At 47.1% G+C, this 15,939-nt stretch overlaps 1 protein-coding gene across 5 annotated transcripts in view; it reads left to right on the top strand.

Moving 5' to 3' along the window:
* Positions 1 to 12,589, top strand: part of CA10 (carbonic anhydrase 10) — a 342,227-nt gene extending 329,638 nt beyond the window's left edge. For all 5 annotated transcript variants that reach the window (XM_077923947.1, XM_028711158.2, XM_077923948.1 and 2 more), the window contains 3 exons: positions 4,311 to 4,465; positions 7,997 to 8,171; positions 11,815 to 12,589. In XM_077923947.1, coding sequence (XP_077780073.1) covers positions 4,311 to 4,465; positions 7,997 to 8,171; positions 11,815 to 11,837 — 353 coding nt within the window. In that variant the 3' untranslated portion in view covers positions 11,838 to 12,589. The remainder of the gene's footprint in view (positions 1 to 4,310; positions 4,466 to 7,996; positions 8,172 to 11,814) is intronic.
* The last annotated feature ends 3,350 nt before the right edge of the window (positions 12,590 to 15,939 follow it).

Below are 15,939 nucleotides of genomic sequence, written 5' to 3'. Positions count from 1 at the left end.
TTAGATAAATTCAGGAAGTGCTGATTAAGTGTTGCTTGCCCAATGTGGCTATTTCTGCTGTGCATGGAGTTTTAACCTGCATTTGCTCAAACCAGGGCCAGCCCACACATGAGGCAAGGTGAGGCAACTGGCTCAGGTGGCAGGATTTGCAGGGTCAGCAGGGAATGCATTGCCCGCTGCTACTGCCACTGCTCCTTGGAGGCTGGATCTGCCATCTCCTCAGCAGCCACCCCCCATGCCCTCTCTGCAGTAGCCTCTTGGCAAATAGGAGGTCTCCTCTCACCCTTTTACCCAATGTAGATCTATACCTCCCCCTTCCCTTGTTCCTGATAAGGGCTCCATTTTGTGGTTTGGCTCACGGTCCAAAATGTCTTGGTCTGGCCCTGGCTCGAACATTAATATCCAAAAAAGTTTCCACTGTTAGTTTCCAAAAGCAGGGGGCAGGGAAGGACCCACACGTACTCTTGTTCAAAACACACCTTTTTTGTTTGTTTGTTAGACTAGCCTTAAGCATCATTGCGGAAGTGGAATGCTATTAATGCTCAACAAAAGGACCAGCAGCAGATTTTGAGACCTTGGGCTTTTTATGTGATCCGTTGATTGCACGTTCATTGCATATTGTGGCTTTCATACCCCATCTCAAGGTCGCACTTATGCTGCAGGGACAACACATTTGTCTGAAGTGCCCTATTTTGTACTGCGAAAAGGTGGTACTCCAGTATCATACACTGTTGGGATTTTTTGTTTGGGTTCAAATTGGGAATAAACTCTCTGAGTCATTGTGTGAACTTCCTTTGCATACAATTCTACAGCCGCTGTGTACTTTCTTTCTACTTCACTGAATGCCGTGTGCTTTTTTCCCCTAAATGGGAAATGGACTTTTTCAAAAAATTGTAAGACACACACACAGAAAGAGAGAGAGGCTTCTGCTACTATCACCAATGGTTGGGATCCAAAGAACCATCTGTACTTCACATCCCAATTGCCTTTGGCCACATGGGCAAATGCCTTTGAAATGGAAGGAGCGCTGTTCAGAGAGAAACGTACACCTAATGCAGCTCTTTCCATGACCTCTGGCTTCTGTCAATGAAACAAAAAGCCAGGGGGGTATCATGCAAAACCTGAAATATGCTTTTTGGCAGGCTATGGCCGGTGGAGCACAAATGCCAATGTGTTCCAGGAGAGCTCCATTTGTATCCAGGGCCGTGTTTAGCAGATGCGGCACCGGGGTGCAAATATCTGCCCAATGCCCCAAAATTACCATGGATGGGGGGGTGAAGCTGTGCACTGCCAGCCATGGGGGGCACAACTCTCCCCCATACCACTGCAATCCCTGCAGAGGCTTGGGAAGGAAGCTGCATGCCCACCAGCCATATAGTTCCACCCAAACCTCTGCAGGGATCGCTCTCCTTCCACGGAGGCTTGGGAGGCAAGCTGCACACACGCCAGCCATATGGTTGATGGGGCACAGCTGGCGGGTGTGCAGGGAAAGAGGAGGCCGCTGGCAAAGCCGTGCAGCTCCCCCACTTGCTGGGGCGCCTCTAAGAGGCTGGCGCCCTGGCGCAACGAACCTCTAAGCCCTATGGGAAAGACGGCTCTGCTTCTATCCAGTAGACCAACTCAGGTCTGATCTCTGCCACTCATTCCATGGACTTGGGCAAAACTCTCTTAACCTCAGACCCCCATCTGCAAAATTAGAAGACCAACCTGGCAGGGCTGCTGTGAGGGAGACCAAAAAAATTGCCACAGTTGTTTATTAAGCACTTTGCTGTACAAGCACAGACAGTGTGACAGGTGCCAATCTGCTCAGGAGGCTTTTAAAGGCTCGGACTCTTTCTAATTATAAGCTGAGCACATAGCACGCGCGCCCTGAAATCTTCTACAAAGGGACGGCTCATTAATTAGCAAAGAAGGAAGGATGCGATGAAGTAGCAGCAAAGTGGGAAGCCCAGCCGTTTGCTTAAAAGCATATTTCCTCATTGGCTCGAGCATTTGGAGTGAGCTCTCAGTGCCTTCCACACTCCCACTGCGCACACTAAAGGGCATTAGGCTTCGCTGAGCAGCTTTATTATCATACGTTAACCTTAACAAGGTAGAACAATCTTTTTCTGCAGTGCAAGGGTAATTAAATCTAAACACTCTTGGCCTTTCCAGGATATGTTGAACAGAAAAAATAATAATTGTTAATCAAACCCCTTCTCTCTCTCTCTCTCTCTCCCTCTCTCTCCTCTCCCGAACCAAAAGGGGGGAAAAAGGGGGTCAGCATTTTCATTGTGCATGCTGCTCGATAAAATGCAGTTTTACTAAATTTAAAGTCGCGTTCTGGCTCAAGTCCTGGTGCCCCCCTGTGTGCACTCAAAGCTATGGAAGCCACAGTAATGAGGAAGAGTTGCCCGTGCTTGAAGTTGCATGGCTGTCCTGCAGTACTCAGAGATGGAGCTTTCAGCTAAGAAGTTCCCAGTTCAAATCTCACCTCTGCCAGTACCTCAGTAGGTGGGCTTAGACAAGCGACTGCCTTGCAGCCTCGCCATCCCTCATCTGCAGGGGGGGCGGGGAGAGCAATAACTCCAGCTGACCGTCTAATGCTGCTGCGCTGAGATGATGTAGAGATGAAGGCAGTGGACCTCAAAATCCGCCACTGGAATCAGTAGCAGCTGCTGTAATGGGGCAGAAACCCAGAGCCCCCACCCAGTTACTGCTGGACTGCTTGCCATCACCAGGCTGGTACTTACTGATGTGGAGCATCCACAAAACAAAACATAAAACACAAAATAAATCTGCAAACACCCTGCAGCTGCAGCGAGCCGAAATTCCTATAGACGCAAGGATGCTTTTTTTGTTTATCACGGTTGGCAAACGATTTTGGGTGGGTGTTTTGCTGAGAGTTGTGGAACTGCCCCGTGTTTGCCGCGCTCATTGTTGGATATTTGCATCTTGGTTTTCCTCCCAGAAACTCAGGATGTGTTTATTGTCTTCCCCTTCCACCCATTAGCTTCTCAACAGCTTTGTGAAGCAGGTTAAGAATGAGAACTTGCACTTCTGACACCAAACTTGTGAAACGGCACATATTTAGAATATCTTTGCTTGTTATTTGACAGGGGAAACTTTTTTTTTGGGGGGGGGAGGTATTTTGCTGTAAATATCAGGACAATGAAATGTTGTGGTTGAAGCAAGGGGGGGCTGCTATGAAGGACGTTATTTATTGCCATCTTGCTTTTCCACTCAGAAGAGCCAGGTTGTGTAGCTTATCCCCAAACCCACGTTGTATTTGCAATAGGTCACATCCTATTTCTGTAACTGTAGCTTGTTTTTCAACTATTGCTAATAATTAATTTTGTGCTGTTGTAACCCGACCTTGCAGTGTAGGGCAGTCCAAATCAAAATAAGCTTTATTGTACTAGCCAAAACCCATGACAAAACCATACACTGTCAGGAAAATAAATGTCAGAGCTGCTACCTGAACCATCAAGGTAATAAAACGCAGGTGCATGTGTAGATTGGGGACTCCACATAGCAGACAATGTTTTCCTATTTAGGCTTCTGAATCTCTCTTACCGTTTACTGCAGTTTTGTCCAGGTTGTTCTTCCTGATCATGTAGGGCAGTTAAGAAATCAATATTAAGTGCAGGGCAGTTGGACCAGAAGTACCTCGAGTTCCTTGCGTTACAGCGGTAGGGACCCTTTCGCCCCCAGATGTTGCTGTAATATGCAACTTCCATCACCACATCTGGAGGGCCACAGGTTCCCCACGCCAGTTGCGTTAGGTTCCTTTGCCATAACACTCATAGCAAATAATAATAATAATAATAATAATAATAATAATAATAATAATAATAATAATTTGTACCCCGCCCATCTGGCTGGGTTTCCCCAGCCACTCTGGGCGGCTTCCACAGAGACCAAAAATAAAATGTCACACATTAAAAACTTCCCTGAACAGGGCTGCCTTAAGATGTCTACTGAATGTCAGGTAGTTGTTTATCGCTTTGACATCTGCTGGGAGGGCGTTCCACAGGGCAGGCGCCACTACCGAGAAGGCCCTCTGCCTGGTTCCCTGTAGCTTTGCTTCTCGCAATGAGGGAACCGCCAGAAGGCCCTCGGCGCTGGACCTCAGCATCCGGGCAGAATGATGGGGGTGGAGACGCTCCTTCAGGTATACTGGGCCGAGGCCATTTAAGGCTTTAAAGGTCAACACCAACACTTTGAATTGTGCTTGGAAATGTACTGGGAGCCAATGTAGGTCTTTCAAGATGTCGTGTGAATGTGAAAGCTGTGTCCTGTTAATAACGATGCCCCAATTTATCCCACAGATGATGCATACTTACTGCAGGGACTTAATATCGAACAACTTTACCCCGAAACCTCTAGTTTCATTACATATGATGGGTCGATGACAATTCCACCCTGCTACGAAACAGCAAGTTGGATACTAATGAACAAGCCTGTCTACATTACAAGGATGCAGGTATGCATTGCTAACTCTATTGACAAGGCCAGGTTAGACTAAGAGTTTCAGGTATATCTTTGTAAAGGAATATGAGAATAAACCGAAGCGTGCGGGGAAATATGTGGTGGGTTAGTTCAAAAAAGTGAAGTCCAGTCTTCCTTGCCTCTCTACCAAATGAAACGTAATGCAATAAAACATCAGCCATTAAAAACTTCCCTGAACAGGGCTGCCTTCAGATGTCTTCTAAAAGTCAAATAGTTGTCTATCTGTTTGACATTTGATGGGAGGGTGTTCCACACGGAGGGCTTCACTGCCTAGAAGACCCTCCACCTGGTTCCCTGTAGCTGCGCATCTCGCAGTGAGGTAACCATCAGAAGGCTCTCAGAGATGGACCTTGCTGTCTGGGCTGGACGATGGAGGTGGAGGCGCTCCTTCAGGTATACACGGCCAAGGCCATTTAGGACTTTAAAGTTTAACACCAAAACTTTGAATTGTGCTTGGAAACGTACTGGGAGCCAGTATAGATCCTTTAGAACCGGTGTTAGATGGTCCTGGCAGCTGCTCCCAGTCACCAGTCTAGCTGCCGCATTGTGATTTAGTTGAAGTTTCCAAGCCACCTTCTATGGTAGCCCCACATAGAGCGCATTGCAGTAGTCCAAGTGGGAGAGAACCAGAGCATATACCACTCTGGCAAGACAGTGAGCAGGCAGGCAGGGTCTCAGCCGGCGTACCAGATGGAGCTAGTAGACAGCTTCCCTTGATGCTGAATCAACCTGCCCTATATACATCTCGCCTCTCTGCCCATTCCATCACTTAGTTTTCCTCTCCCTCTCAGATTTCTGCCCCCTTTCCTTCTTCCCTGCATTCACCCAAAGCACCCCTCTCCTCCAGACTTGCGTTGATAGAGCCCTGCTTCCTTCTCCCATACGTCACTAAGCTTTTCTCCTTGCCCTGCCTTATCATCAGAGCAGCTCAGCCAATCACTGCTCAGCTTCTCTGTGGCAGGCAGGCAGGTGAGCCAAGCACTGCCAGAGGGCCTTGAAAACAACCAGATTCTCAGTGTCAGGAAAAGGGAGCTGAGCAGTCACTGCCAGAGACTTAATCACCATGATGGCCGGGGCAGCTGTCTCCAGGATCTCTTTGCACTGTATAAATGACCTGAGCTTGGGGGGGAAATGTCTTATCTGGTTTGGGGACTCCCAGAAATACTCAGGCTTCATATCTATTTTCCAAGATGAGCATGAGTAATCTGAACTGGCTTCTGCAGTTTTGCTTAAATGCATACTTTTTTTACTGGGAAACAGAACTGCACAGTCACCAGTCTCTGATATTCATGGCACCAATCTTACAAGACAGTCCCATGTCTTAAAAACTATAATCTAGTAAGATGTGGCTGTCACTTCCTACTGCAACCTTTTAGCGGTGGCTCCTGCCTAAAGGTCTCATCAGGCAAGCAGGACTTGAATCAGCTTCACATGTGTCACTTAGATGTGCTTTTGGAGCCTCTTTTGTTCTCGGGGTGTGTGTGTGCATGTGAAAGATAGAATAAATGCTCTTTTATCAAGTTGTGACGGTTGCCATGAGTAAGACAAAACCTCCAGACAGGGTCAGTTTGTCTGCAGAACAATTCCTCTCTGGCTCCAAATACGGTGACCAAGTATTTTCATAGCCACGTATAACCTGGACACTCACCTACAGACAGGACCTAAGTGGGAGCAAGTGGCCCATTTTGATGATGATGATGATAAATATATTTATACCCCACCCATCTGGCTGGGTATTAAAAACACAATAAAACATCAAACATTAAAAACTTCCCTAAGCAGGGCTGCCTTCAGATGTCTTCTAAAAGTCAGATAGTTGTTTATTTCCTTGACATCGGATGGGAGGGTGTTCCACAGGGCCGGCGCCACTACCAAGAAGGCCCTCTGCCTGGTTCCTTGTGACCTCACTTCTCACAGTGAGGGAACCGCCAGAAGACCCTCGGCTCTGGACCTCAGGGTACAGGCTGAGCGATGGGGGTTGAGACGCTCCTTCAGGTAGGAAATGGGTGGACTTGAGTGAAGACTAACGGCTGAAGTCCCCAGTCAATCCACCACCATGGCCCCGCCCCTTAGCTTGCAGGTGATTAGGCTCATTCAAACAGGCAGGTTTCCAGCAACCTTATTATGTGAAATTATTCACATAATCTCCTTGCAAAGCAAGGAATTACAAATGTGCACCTGGAAAAACAGATTGCCAAATGGCAATTCCCCCTCCGTTGCAATGGTTAACAAAAGATGCTGAGCTCTTCCAGCTGAGCAAGAGGGAAAGTGCAGCTCTCCACTGAACCACTGATGAGTGGAAGGGGGCACAGGGCGGGGGGAGGCAGATTACATCTGACTGCAGGCTGGATCCAACCTTTGGCCAGGGGTTCCCCTCTCCTGAATTGAAATTTCCTCACTGTAGGCTTAGACCATTTTATTTCTTCCTGCATAATGATTAATGATGCTTTTGCCCTTAAGTCAGCTGCCCCACCCCCACCTGCTAGGGGTGAGGGATTAAATTATTGCTTTCTTGCCATTGTTTCTTTGCAATAACAATTTTTCGCAGTGAAAGACAGAAAAGAAATATGGGAGGGGGCAGTAATTTAACACACTCCTCAGGGGGAAAGGAGCTTACACAGAGGGTCCCTTAAGAGGCATTACAGCATTATTTCCTAGCCATAATGGGAAGCTTTCCATTAAAGGCAAAATAAACTGAATTTGCCTATACAGTTGTACCTTGGTTCTCGAACAGAATGCATTCCGGGAGTCCATTCAACTCCTGGAACTGTTTGAAAACCAATGTGGAGCGTCCTGCAGCCAATCGGAAGCTGCGCCAGATGTTTGGCTTCCGAAAATCATTCAGAAACTGGAACACTCGCTTCCAGGTTTCGATCATTCGGGAGCCATTTGTTCAGGAGCCAAGGCGTTTGAGGTCCAAGGTACAGTGGTGCCTCGCAAGACGAAATTAATTCGTTCTGCGAGTTTTTTCGTCTTGCGAATTTTTCGTCTTGCAAAGCACGGTTTCGGAAAAGTTTTGGAAAAGCTTCAAAAATCACCAAAGTCTTCAAAAACCTCAAAAAAGGCTACCACACCGCATGCTATGAGTTGCTCCTCGAAGTCAAGTCACAACTGTATTAACGGTTTTAAGAAAAAGGAAACAAACTTGCAAGACGTTTTCGTCTTGCGAAGCAAGCCCATAGGGAAATTCGTCTTGCGAAGCAACTCAAAAAACGAAAAACCCTTTCGTCTTGCGAGTTTTTCATCTTGCGAGGCATTCGTCTTGCGAGGTACCACTGTACAACTGTATACAGGCTTTCGTTGCAATTGCATTACACTACCAGATAATCAACAGAAATAAAAAAAACCAGAAGAGAGGGGGGAACAGAGCACAGACAGTAAATTTTCTGGGTACTTATCACTAATTGTCTGTCCTGGGTTATAAAGTTTGCTCGTATTTTTTCCTCCTGAATATTAACAGATGTAAATTTTGTTGTGTTAAGTGGGTCCATTTATGTTTGTGCAGATGCATTCGTTACGACTGCTAAGCCAGAATCAGCCTTCACAGATTTTTCTGAGTATGAGCGACAACTTCAGACCAGTCCAGCCTCTCAACAATCGATGTATCCGAACGAACATCAACTTTAGTTTACAGGGAAAAGATTGCCCAAACAATAGAGCACAGAAACTACAGTATAGAGGTATGCTCCCAACATTATTTTCATTTCTTAAATGCTTGTTGTCATAATTCTGTAGCATCCCTTGACAGCAACCAGGCTTAGGAGCACAGGACCTTGCCTTAACCAGGTGAGATGATTTGTCAATGTAACACAGGGATTTTTAATACTCTTAACCAGCAGCAGCTCTCAGACGGAGAAAAAAGGTATTTTCGACTTTTATTTGGAGATGCTGGGTTGAATCTGGGGCATTTCACATGTAAAGACACCGGCCAGACTAGTAGTGGCTGGCAAGAAAGGCAATAGCTGTGCGCTGCTCTCCCATCAGCAGAGTAGCTGCTGTTGACCGGAAGGGAGAAAGGTGGGGAGGTCAGCACTGTGCGTGTGCACCAGCAGAGTCAATCTGGTGCTCCTACCTCTGCATCTGCACACAGACAGCCTTCCGCCCCACCTCACCCCTCTCCCTCCTAGTAAGCAGCATCATCTCTGCTGGTGGGAGGTCAGTTGCATGGCCCCTTGTCAAGGAGCTGTCAAGGAGCCAGGTCATCCACAGGGCAAGCACACACACAGAAGGAATGCAATCAGCTTTTTATTAGCAGAAAAACAACAGTACAGCAGTGTCCTTGGTTCATCGTAATGAAAGTATTGGTGAAACTAAGCTCTATGCATGCCCCTTTCCTCTAGCATCTCACTCGGGATCTCACCTTTTCCTGACCCTCTCCCCCTTGATCACTCAAGTCTCCTGCTTCTATCAGCTCCCAGTTCAACCCTTCTGTTCCTCACTGTCCCACGATCAGGCTCCGGGCCCTAAAGTGAAATCTTCAGAGCCCTCTTAAGAGGCAGGCTCCCACTACTCTTCTTCAGCCAGCCAGTCCCCAACGCCCCTTCACATGGGCTGTTTGCGGCTCTGCCACTGATCAACAATCGCTCTCCAAAACACTCTCAACGTTTCAAGCAAGCTCCTTAAACATTAAGCAAAATCAAGCATATGCTAGGAAAGTAAAATGACTCCAGACAGTACTGGCTAGAGTCTGATGCTTGTGGTGGGCTGAAGGAGTTTCAGCTGGAAACGAAAGGGGCTTGAACGACTGAATGTCTGCACAGGGGAAATTACTTATTCTGGAGGAATCTCCACAATACGCACTGTGGGAAATTCTCTCTCCAAATTGGAGTGAAATGCCAAGCCTCCGCTGTAAACAGCAAATATCAGAGGCCTAAAGGTTGGAGAAACAGCGAGGTAGCAGAGAAAAGTATGCCGTTGCCTCCAGATGGCCAGAATTAGCCACTTCCACAGGCAACCCTCTCTTTATGTCCCTAATTTCAAATGATTTGATATGGGTAGGAGAAATAACAGCTGTTTCCATGGAAGAGCTTCTGTGTGTCAGTCCAGTCAGCAACTAGGAAATACCTCACTATAGTGATACTTCAGAAATGATGTTTCTGAACCGCAGTATATGTTTTGACACACCAATAGTAAATATGGATCCTGCCCATTCATTTAGACCAGGCTAGGGGGGACTGTGGCCTTCTAGATGTCATTGGACTACAGTGGATGGCCAAGGATGATGGGACCTGTAGTCCAACAACATATGGTTCCCCATGTCTGATCTAAATGGTAGTATCTGGGAGCACAGTCACCAGCATCATGTGGTGGTTGTTTTTGGAGAGCAGCAGTGGCTTTACAGGAGAGGACAATTAGAACCTGAGATTCACTCCCTGGCAATGTCCTTCAAGTAGGACATAGAAATGGGTTTGAGATCCTGGAAGGTCACTGTCAAAGAATATAGCTAGATGGAGCAGTGCAGTGGGAGACAGCTTCATATTTCCAGACTGTGAACAAGACGTTATCCCTTTTTCTGAAGCCCTGTCTCCCTTCAATGTGTTACTCTAAGGCTGAAGTTTTACCTTCGTTTTTTACTTGTCATGAGTTGGCTCCTGTGTACCAATCTCACGTGAGCACACAACGGGCCAAACTTGATGTGATTTTCATCACATGGTTTGGTGACTCGTTTTTTCTTTCACCAGTTGCCATCAATGGGGCTGGAAGGGCAAAGGGGCATTGAGCCTGCAGGGAGGGGGAGCTTTAACTCTTTGGCAAAGTGACAGATGGTTGCCATACATCCTCTATTGGTGGGGGTTAAAATCTTGGGATTTTTAAACTTGGGAAAAGGTCCAGGTTTTTTTTGTTTGGTAGCAGGCGAGCAGTCGGGGGGCCCTTTGCACAGCTCAGCTGGGGAGTGGGAGGGCTCCTGATTCCCAGCTGAGCCAGCCCCGGTGCTACCCCTCTGTTGTCTTCTTTTTTGCCCTTCGAAATATGGCAGCCCTACAAATAGTGGGGAGGGGGGGCAGTAGGAGCAATGGACGAAGGTGCTCTTAATCAGCAGAGTGTTTCTCCATGCCACGAGGGGGTGCCCAGCAGAGGACAAAGAGAGCTCACTGCAACTGCCGGAGCGATACCATCACCAAATACAGTGGTACCTCGGGTTAAAGACGCTTCAGGTTACAGACTCCGCTAACCCAGAAATAGTTAAGAACTTTGCTTCAGGATGAGAACAGAAACCACGTGGCCCCATAAGCTACAGTGGTACCTCAGGTTAAGAACGGCCCTCCAGAATGAATTAAGTTCTTAACCCGAGGCACCACTGTACCACAGCATGCTGTTCATGCCTCCTTCCCTGGATCTGAGCCTTGCAAGGCCACTCAGGAAGGGCAGTGTGAGGACCCAGTAGCCATGCACCACTTGATCCCAGCCTCACACGTGGCTGGGATCTAAGAGTGAATGGCTGCCGCCATCCCACCCCACCCCCAAAGCAGCCTTGCAAGGCTGGGGTCTGTGAAGGGGGAGCCCGAGCAGCTAATGGCCCCGGTGGGTATGAAGCGGGGACCCCCAGCCCGGTGTTCCTCTCACTGTGGGACGCTTTGTGTCCCTCAAAATTCTATGCACAAGGCCATGGCCCCTCCAACACCCATTATAAAGAGACTGCTGTCCAATACATGCTTCCTTGGGAGCAGTCATCAGAATGGCATTCCAACGCTTCTCACCTGGGCCCTCAGAAGCGGGGGGGGGGGGTAAGACCCCTCCTCTAGAGCCGAAGGCACAATGGGGCTTTGCTGAGGCTCCTCAGTTGATGCATGCGAAAGCCGTGCCTCAGCTGAGCAGCCTCAACAATAGGCCTGGCCGATGTATCGATACATCACCCAGGGCCAAAGTGTGATGGCAGCTTCACCCAGTGGTATATCATGAGTGAAACCACCGCCACCATTCCAGACTCCCTCTGCCACTGGTCTGCAGGTGGCAGGTTCACTTGCAACTGATCACTGGGTGAAGCCGCCATTGCTCTCTGGCCCTTATACCACATAGGTACGGCGCAGGGAGATGGTTTCATTAAACTGCTTTTACTGAGGTGCAGGAACCACAGGCCCCTCCAGCAAAGCAGTTTAAAGAAGTTGCCTGCCTTAACTGCCATCCCATGGGCAAGCAGGCTACCTCTTTCTCCCAGGAAAAAGGTGAGTTTTGTTCTTTTCTCAATGACTCACCTAAGATCTGTATTCCCAGGGCACTTCTGTGATCTTCTTTAGTCAAGTGGGAGCTTCCCCTGCCCTTAAAAAAGTCGGTACCACTGTGGAAAACCTACATGATGTTGTTCTTGTTGTGTTCCTTTTCCAGTAAACGAATGGCTCCTCAAGTGATTGCGACAGAAGCAGGAAGAACTCCTAACCTCAGTTGAATGCTACTACTGTGAATTGACGTAATACAGAATGCCCCAGCCTCATTCAGTCTTTGTACTTCATAGATGGCGTGCACACACACACGTGCTGCAACGAAAAGAGAAAAAAATAAACGGATGCCAAGTTGGGAATTCAGCTAGATGAAATTTGTCCATAGATGATCGGTCCTAACAAAAGCAAAAAGACAATGATCTTACCGATAACATGATTACAATTTTGATACTGTTTTCCTGAAACTACTGTAGCTCACCAAGCAAAGACTTTTCAGACTTTGTACATATGAAATTTCTCCTCTGTTCCCCTCCTCCCTTCTTCCCCCTCCCATCATCCCCCCCCCCATTGAAAAGAAAAAAAAAATACCATACATGGTGGTTCACTACGGCATCCAAGTGGGTTTGTGTTCTGTGTGCCAAGTAATCCTTGGGAAGCGCTCATAATATCACTCTCATTACTGGTTACTGGCAAAGCAGAACTAGAAGATTGTTAAGGGAAACTTCTGTTTATTTAATAATGGACAGATACCGGGATAAGTATTGTAAATAGATCACTGAAGAAATATAAAGGAAATTGAAATATTTTCCCCTCATCACATATCTGTAGTAGGAACTGCCAAGACTGGGATTAATCCATTTTTTTCTGTTCCTTGTTTTACAAAGGTCATACGTTGTGTTTGGTTACTGTTAACAATTCAATAAATGTGTTTAACAAATTAATTTACTACACTTGCTTTGGTTTACTCTGTCCTCCTATATATATATTTTAAAGAAATGCTGTCTTACGTTTTAAAAAATCGCAACAAAACCCTAAACATATATATTATAAATATATTGCTAGTTTGTCTAAGCTAAAGCATTGGGGGATATATTAAAATATAGCGGTGTGCATTTAATTCTGCCATGAGATTCACAAGGAATAAGATTTAGATACCAGAAGCAGGTAAGACAATTGCAAAGTGTTCTACAGAGTAAGCCAAACCCCACAGCCTCCTCCCTTGCTCTACTCAATAACAATTAAGAACTTTGCTTTTCCTGGGATTTAATTTTTTTTTTATCTCAATGAGACCTACTCAGTCTCCTGCAGCCATTAGTGCAGCTGCCTTGCTCCCCTCCAGCTGAATAGCTGCTGCACACTAGGATGGGGGTGGGGTGATGAAGCAGGAGTGCCACATTGGCTCAGCTAGCACATTTGCACTGTGCACAGAGCCTAGGCTTTGCCGATCAGAAGGTCAGCAGTTCGAATCCCTGCAACGGTGTGAGCTCCCGTTGCTCTGTCCCAGCTCCTGCCAACCTAGCAGTTCAAAAGCACGTCAAAGTGCATGTTGATAAATAGGTACCGCTCCAGTGGGAAGGTAAATGGCGTTTCCGTGCGCTGCTCTGGTTCACCAGAAGTGGCTTAGTCATGCTGGCCACATGACCCAGAAGCTGTACGCCGGCTCCCTCGGCCAATAAAGCGAGATGAGCGCCACAACCCCAGAGTCGGTCACGACTGGACCTAATGGTCAGGGGTCCCTTAACCTTAACCTCACCACTACCCAAAGCCTTTCGCCCGACTCAGCTGGAGCGAGATCTGGTGAATGGATGGCACAGCCCCAGCACGCTGTCCGCCACTGCCCTTGGTAGACTCTGGGCCCCCAGGATGTGAGGGAGGGCTGCAGGGAGGGGATGTACAGGAAGTGGGAGGGTCAAGGGGTGCATCTTACCTTCCTCTCTCACACATGATGGCAATTGCAGCCGGGGACGGAGAATGAGCTTCTGTTGCCATTCCCATGGGAGATGGTGGCATTAACAAGAACCTCCTCCATTGTTCTTCTTAATGCTAATAGTTTCAGTTTCAAGATGGGCCCCATGGACTGGGAATAGGTCATAACATGGAGCTGTCACTGAGACTGTACTCTAATCGGTGCTCGCGACACATGCACAATGCTATTGCTAGCAGCACTCCAAATTGCCGTGATCTCCATGTCTGAATCACACTCGGTGACTCAGGAGCTGCCAGGAGCCATCAGCTCACCCAAGACGACCCCCGATTTTTGACTAAAAAATTGGGGTGGAAAAACATTGTCTTGTACATGGGGAAAATACAGTAGATCAAGAGAGAGGAGAGGATCTTTCTTGTGGTAAGAACTGCCATTATCAAAGTTGCACATGGAAGGCATCAAATCACTCTCCCAAGGTATTTTTTTGTTAAGGCTCGACAATGTTTCAGTGAGTTGATCCCCACCCCCACCCAGCAATAGGATCATTGATCTAAACCCTACAAGCCACACATGCCCTGGTCAGTCCATGCAGTACAATGAGATGGTAAAATATTTATGGGGTTGCGGAATGCGCTGCACCTCTTCAGAATGCAAATGTGGGGTCACATTACTGGATATTCCTTGCAAAGAGGAAACCATAACAAGTAAAGGTCTGGACCCTTTTTCCACAGTGTGCTCTTATTCCATATTAAATACCATATGGAGACCCTGGGATAAATCTCTAATCAGGTGGCTGGGCACCTTACCCCTTTGCTTGCAAGCTGATATAATAGATTGCAGCAAATGGAAACCAAGGCAAAGAACTTTAAAAGGGGCCAAGGTGTGTCATGGCAAATAGCCATGCAGGAAAAGCAGGTTACTAAAGCAACATTGTTGGTTTGTGCAGCAAAGAGTGCTTTTTCAGATGCACTTTGTAGCCTTGGGTTCTTCCCTTTCAACCTCTCAGTAAACCAATGGGGATGAGAGAGCACCACAAAGAAAACCGCACATAAGATCCTCATAAAATCCCATCTTTCCCAGCTCAAGGCAAGATGTTGTGAGAGTCATCGGGGAGAAAGCATCAACAGGTGGAGTCTTCTTCTGAGCCCCAATCATACGACTTCACATAGTTTAGAAACCTTTACAGATTGGTAGATGATTGCAAGACCCATTCTACCCAGCAAGTAGATGACAAAGGATGAAACTCTGACATGTCTAATATTCCCATCGTTAGCTCTATCAGTACTCGGCATCATCTATTCCTGGTTTGCAAATGCAAGGTTCCTAGTCCCTTGTTAGAGAACTGATTTCCAGACACAGCAAAAAAAGCAGGAGTAGAAAGACTCCTAATTCTTAACACAGACAACACCCGATTTGCACGGGAATTGCATTCCAGGTCATCATACACGGCATCGGAGCACGCATACACCCCATTACGACCCTGCCCCCATCATTCCCCTCCATTCTTCCCCCTTTTCCAGCCACTTCCTGGTTGCTACAAGGCACACTTGCACAGTTGTGCATCAATCGGATGCACATAAATCGGTTGCTACCTTAGATCATGTCTGGTCAATGCTATGTTTGATTGTGTACTGCATCTTGCCTGGAGAAGTCACATCCGGATGAATTCATTCACTTGGGATGTTAGTGTTGGTGATCTGTAAAGTTTGCCTTCAATATAAGGTGAACTTTACAACGTCTGAATTATTTTCCGGCACAGATTTTAATCTGAGCCTGAGAAGAATTCTGTCCCTCCCCAATTCATCGCTTCACTTTCCTATCTGCAGCTACAGTAGCTTCTGTAGTACTAACAGAGAGGGAGAGAGGTATCTCTCCACACTCCTCTTCTTATTCCTCCCAGCTTCTCCAGTTCCTCACTCCTGGAACTGCCACAGAAGCATCCCAGACACAGGGCACCCTGGGACATGTTCATATAGATCCCGGGTGCTAGGGAAAATTACATTTCCCATGGATTCTGGCACCCTGAGAACTGTTCTTGCCCTTTTTCAGGTAGAGGGTTGGGAACAGAAGCAGAATGAGAAAGAGGAAAGAGAATGAGAGAGAAGACACACAGAGCTCAACTATGGCCACAGCAACTAAGGAGAGGGAGAGGGAGAGAGAGAGAGAGAGAGAGAGAGAGAGAGAGAGCGCTCCCATCATCACTTAGCAAGGAAAACTCATGATGGAGGGAATTGCAGGGGTTATGGAGCAAAAGTGACAAGTGAATTTGGGGTTTGGGGTTTTTTTCTTCCCAAACATAAATAAGTTTTTTCTGAACATTCTTCACTTTTTCTTATAATTGCTGGTCCCAGCACTAATGGAAGCTAG

The sequence above is a fragment of the Podarcis muralis genome, chromosome 2, assembly GCF_964188315.1.
Source record: "Podarcis muralis chromosome 2, rPodMur119.hap1.1, whole genome shotgun sequence".
Classification (NCBI taxonomy): domain Eukaryota; kingdom Metazoa; phylum Chordata; class Lepidosauria; order Squamata; family Lacertidae; genus Podarcis; species Podarcis muralis.
This window is presented reverse-complemented; position numbering and strand designations above follow the sequence as displayed.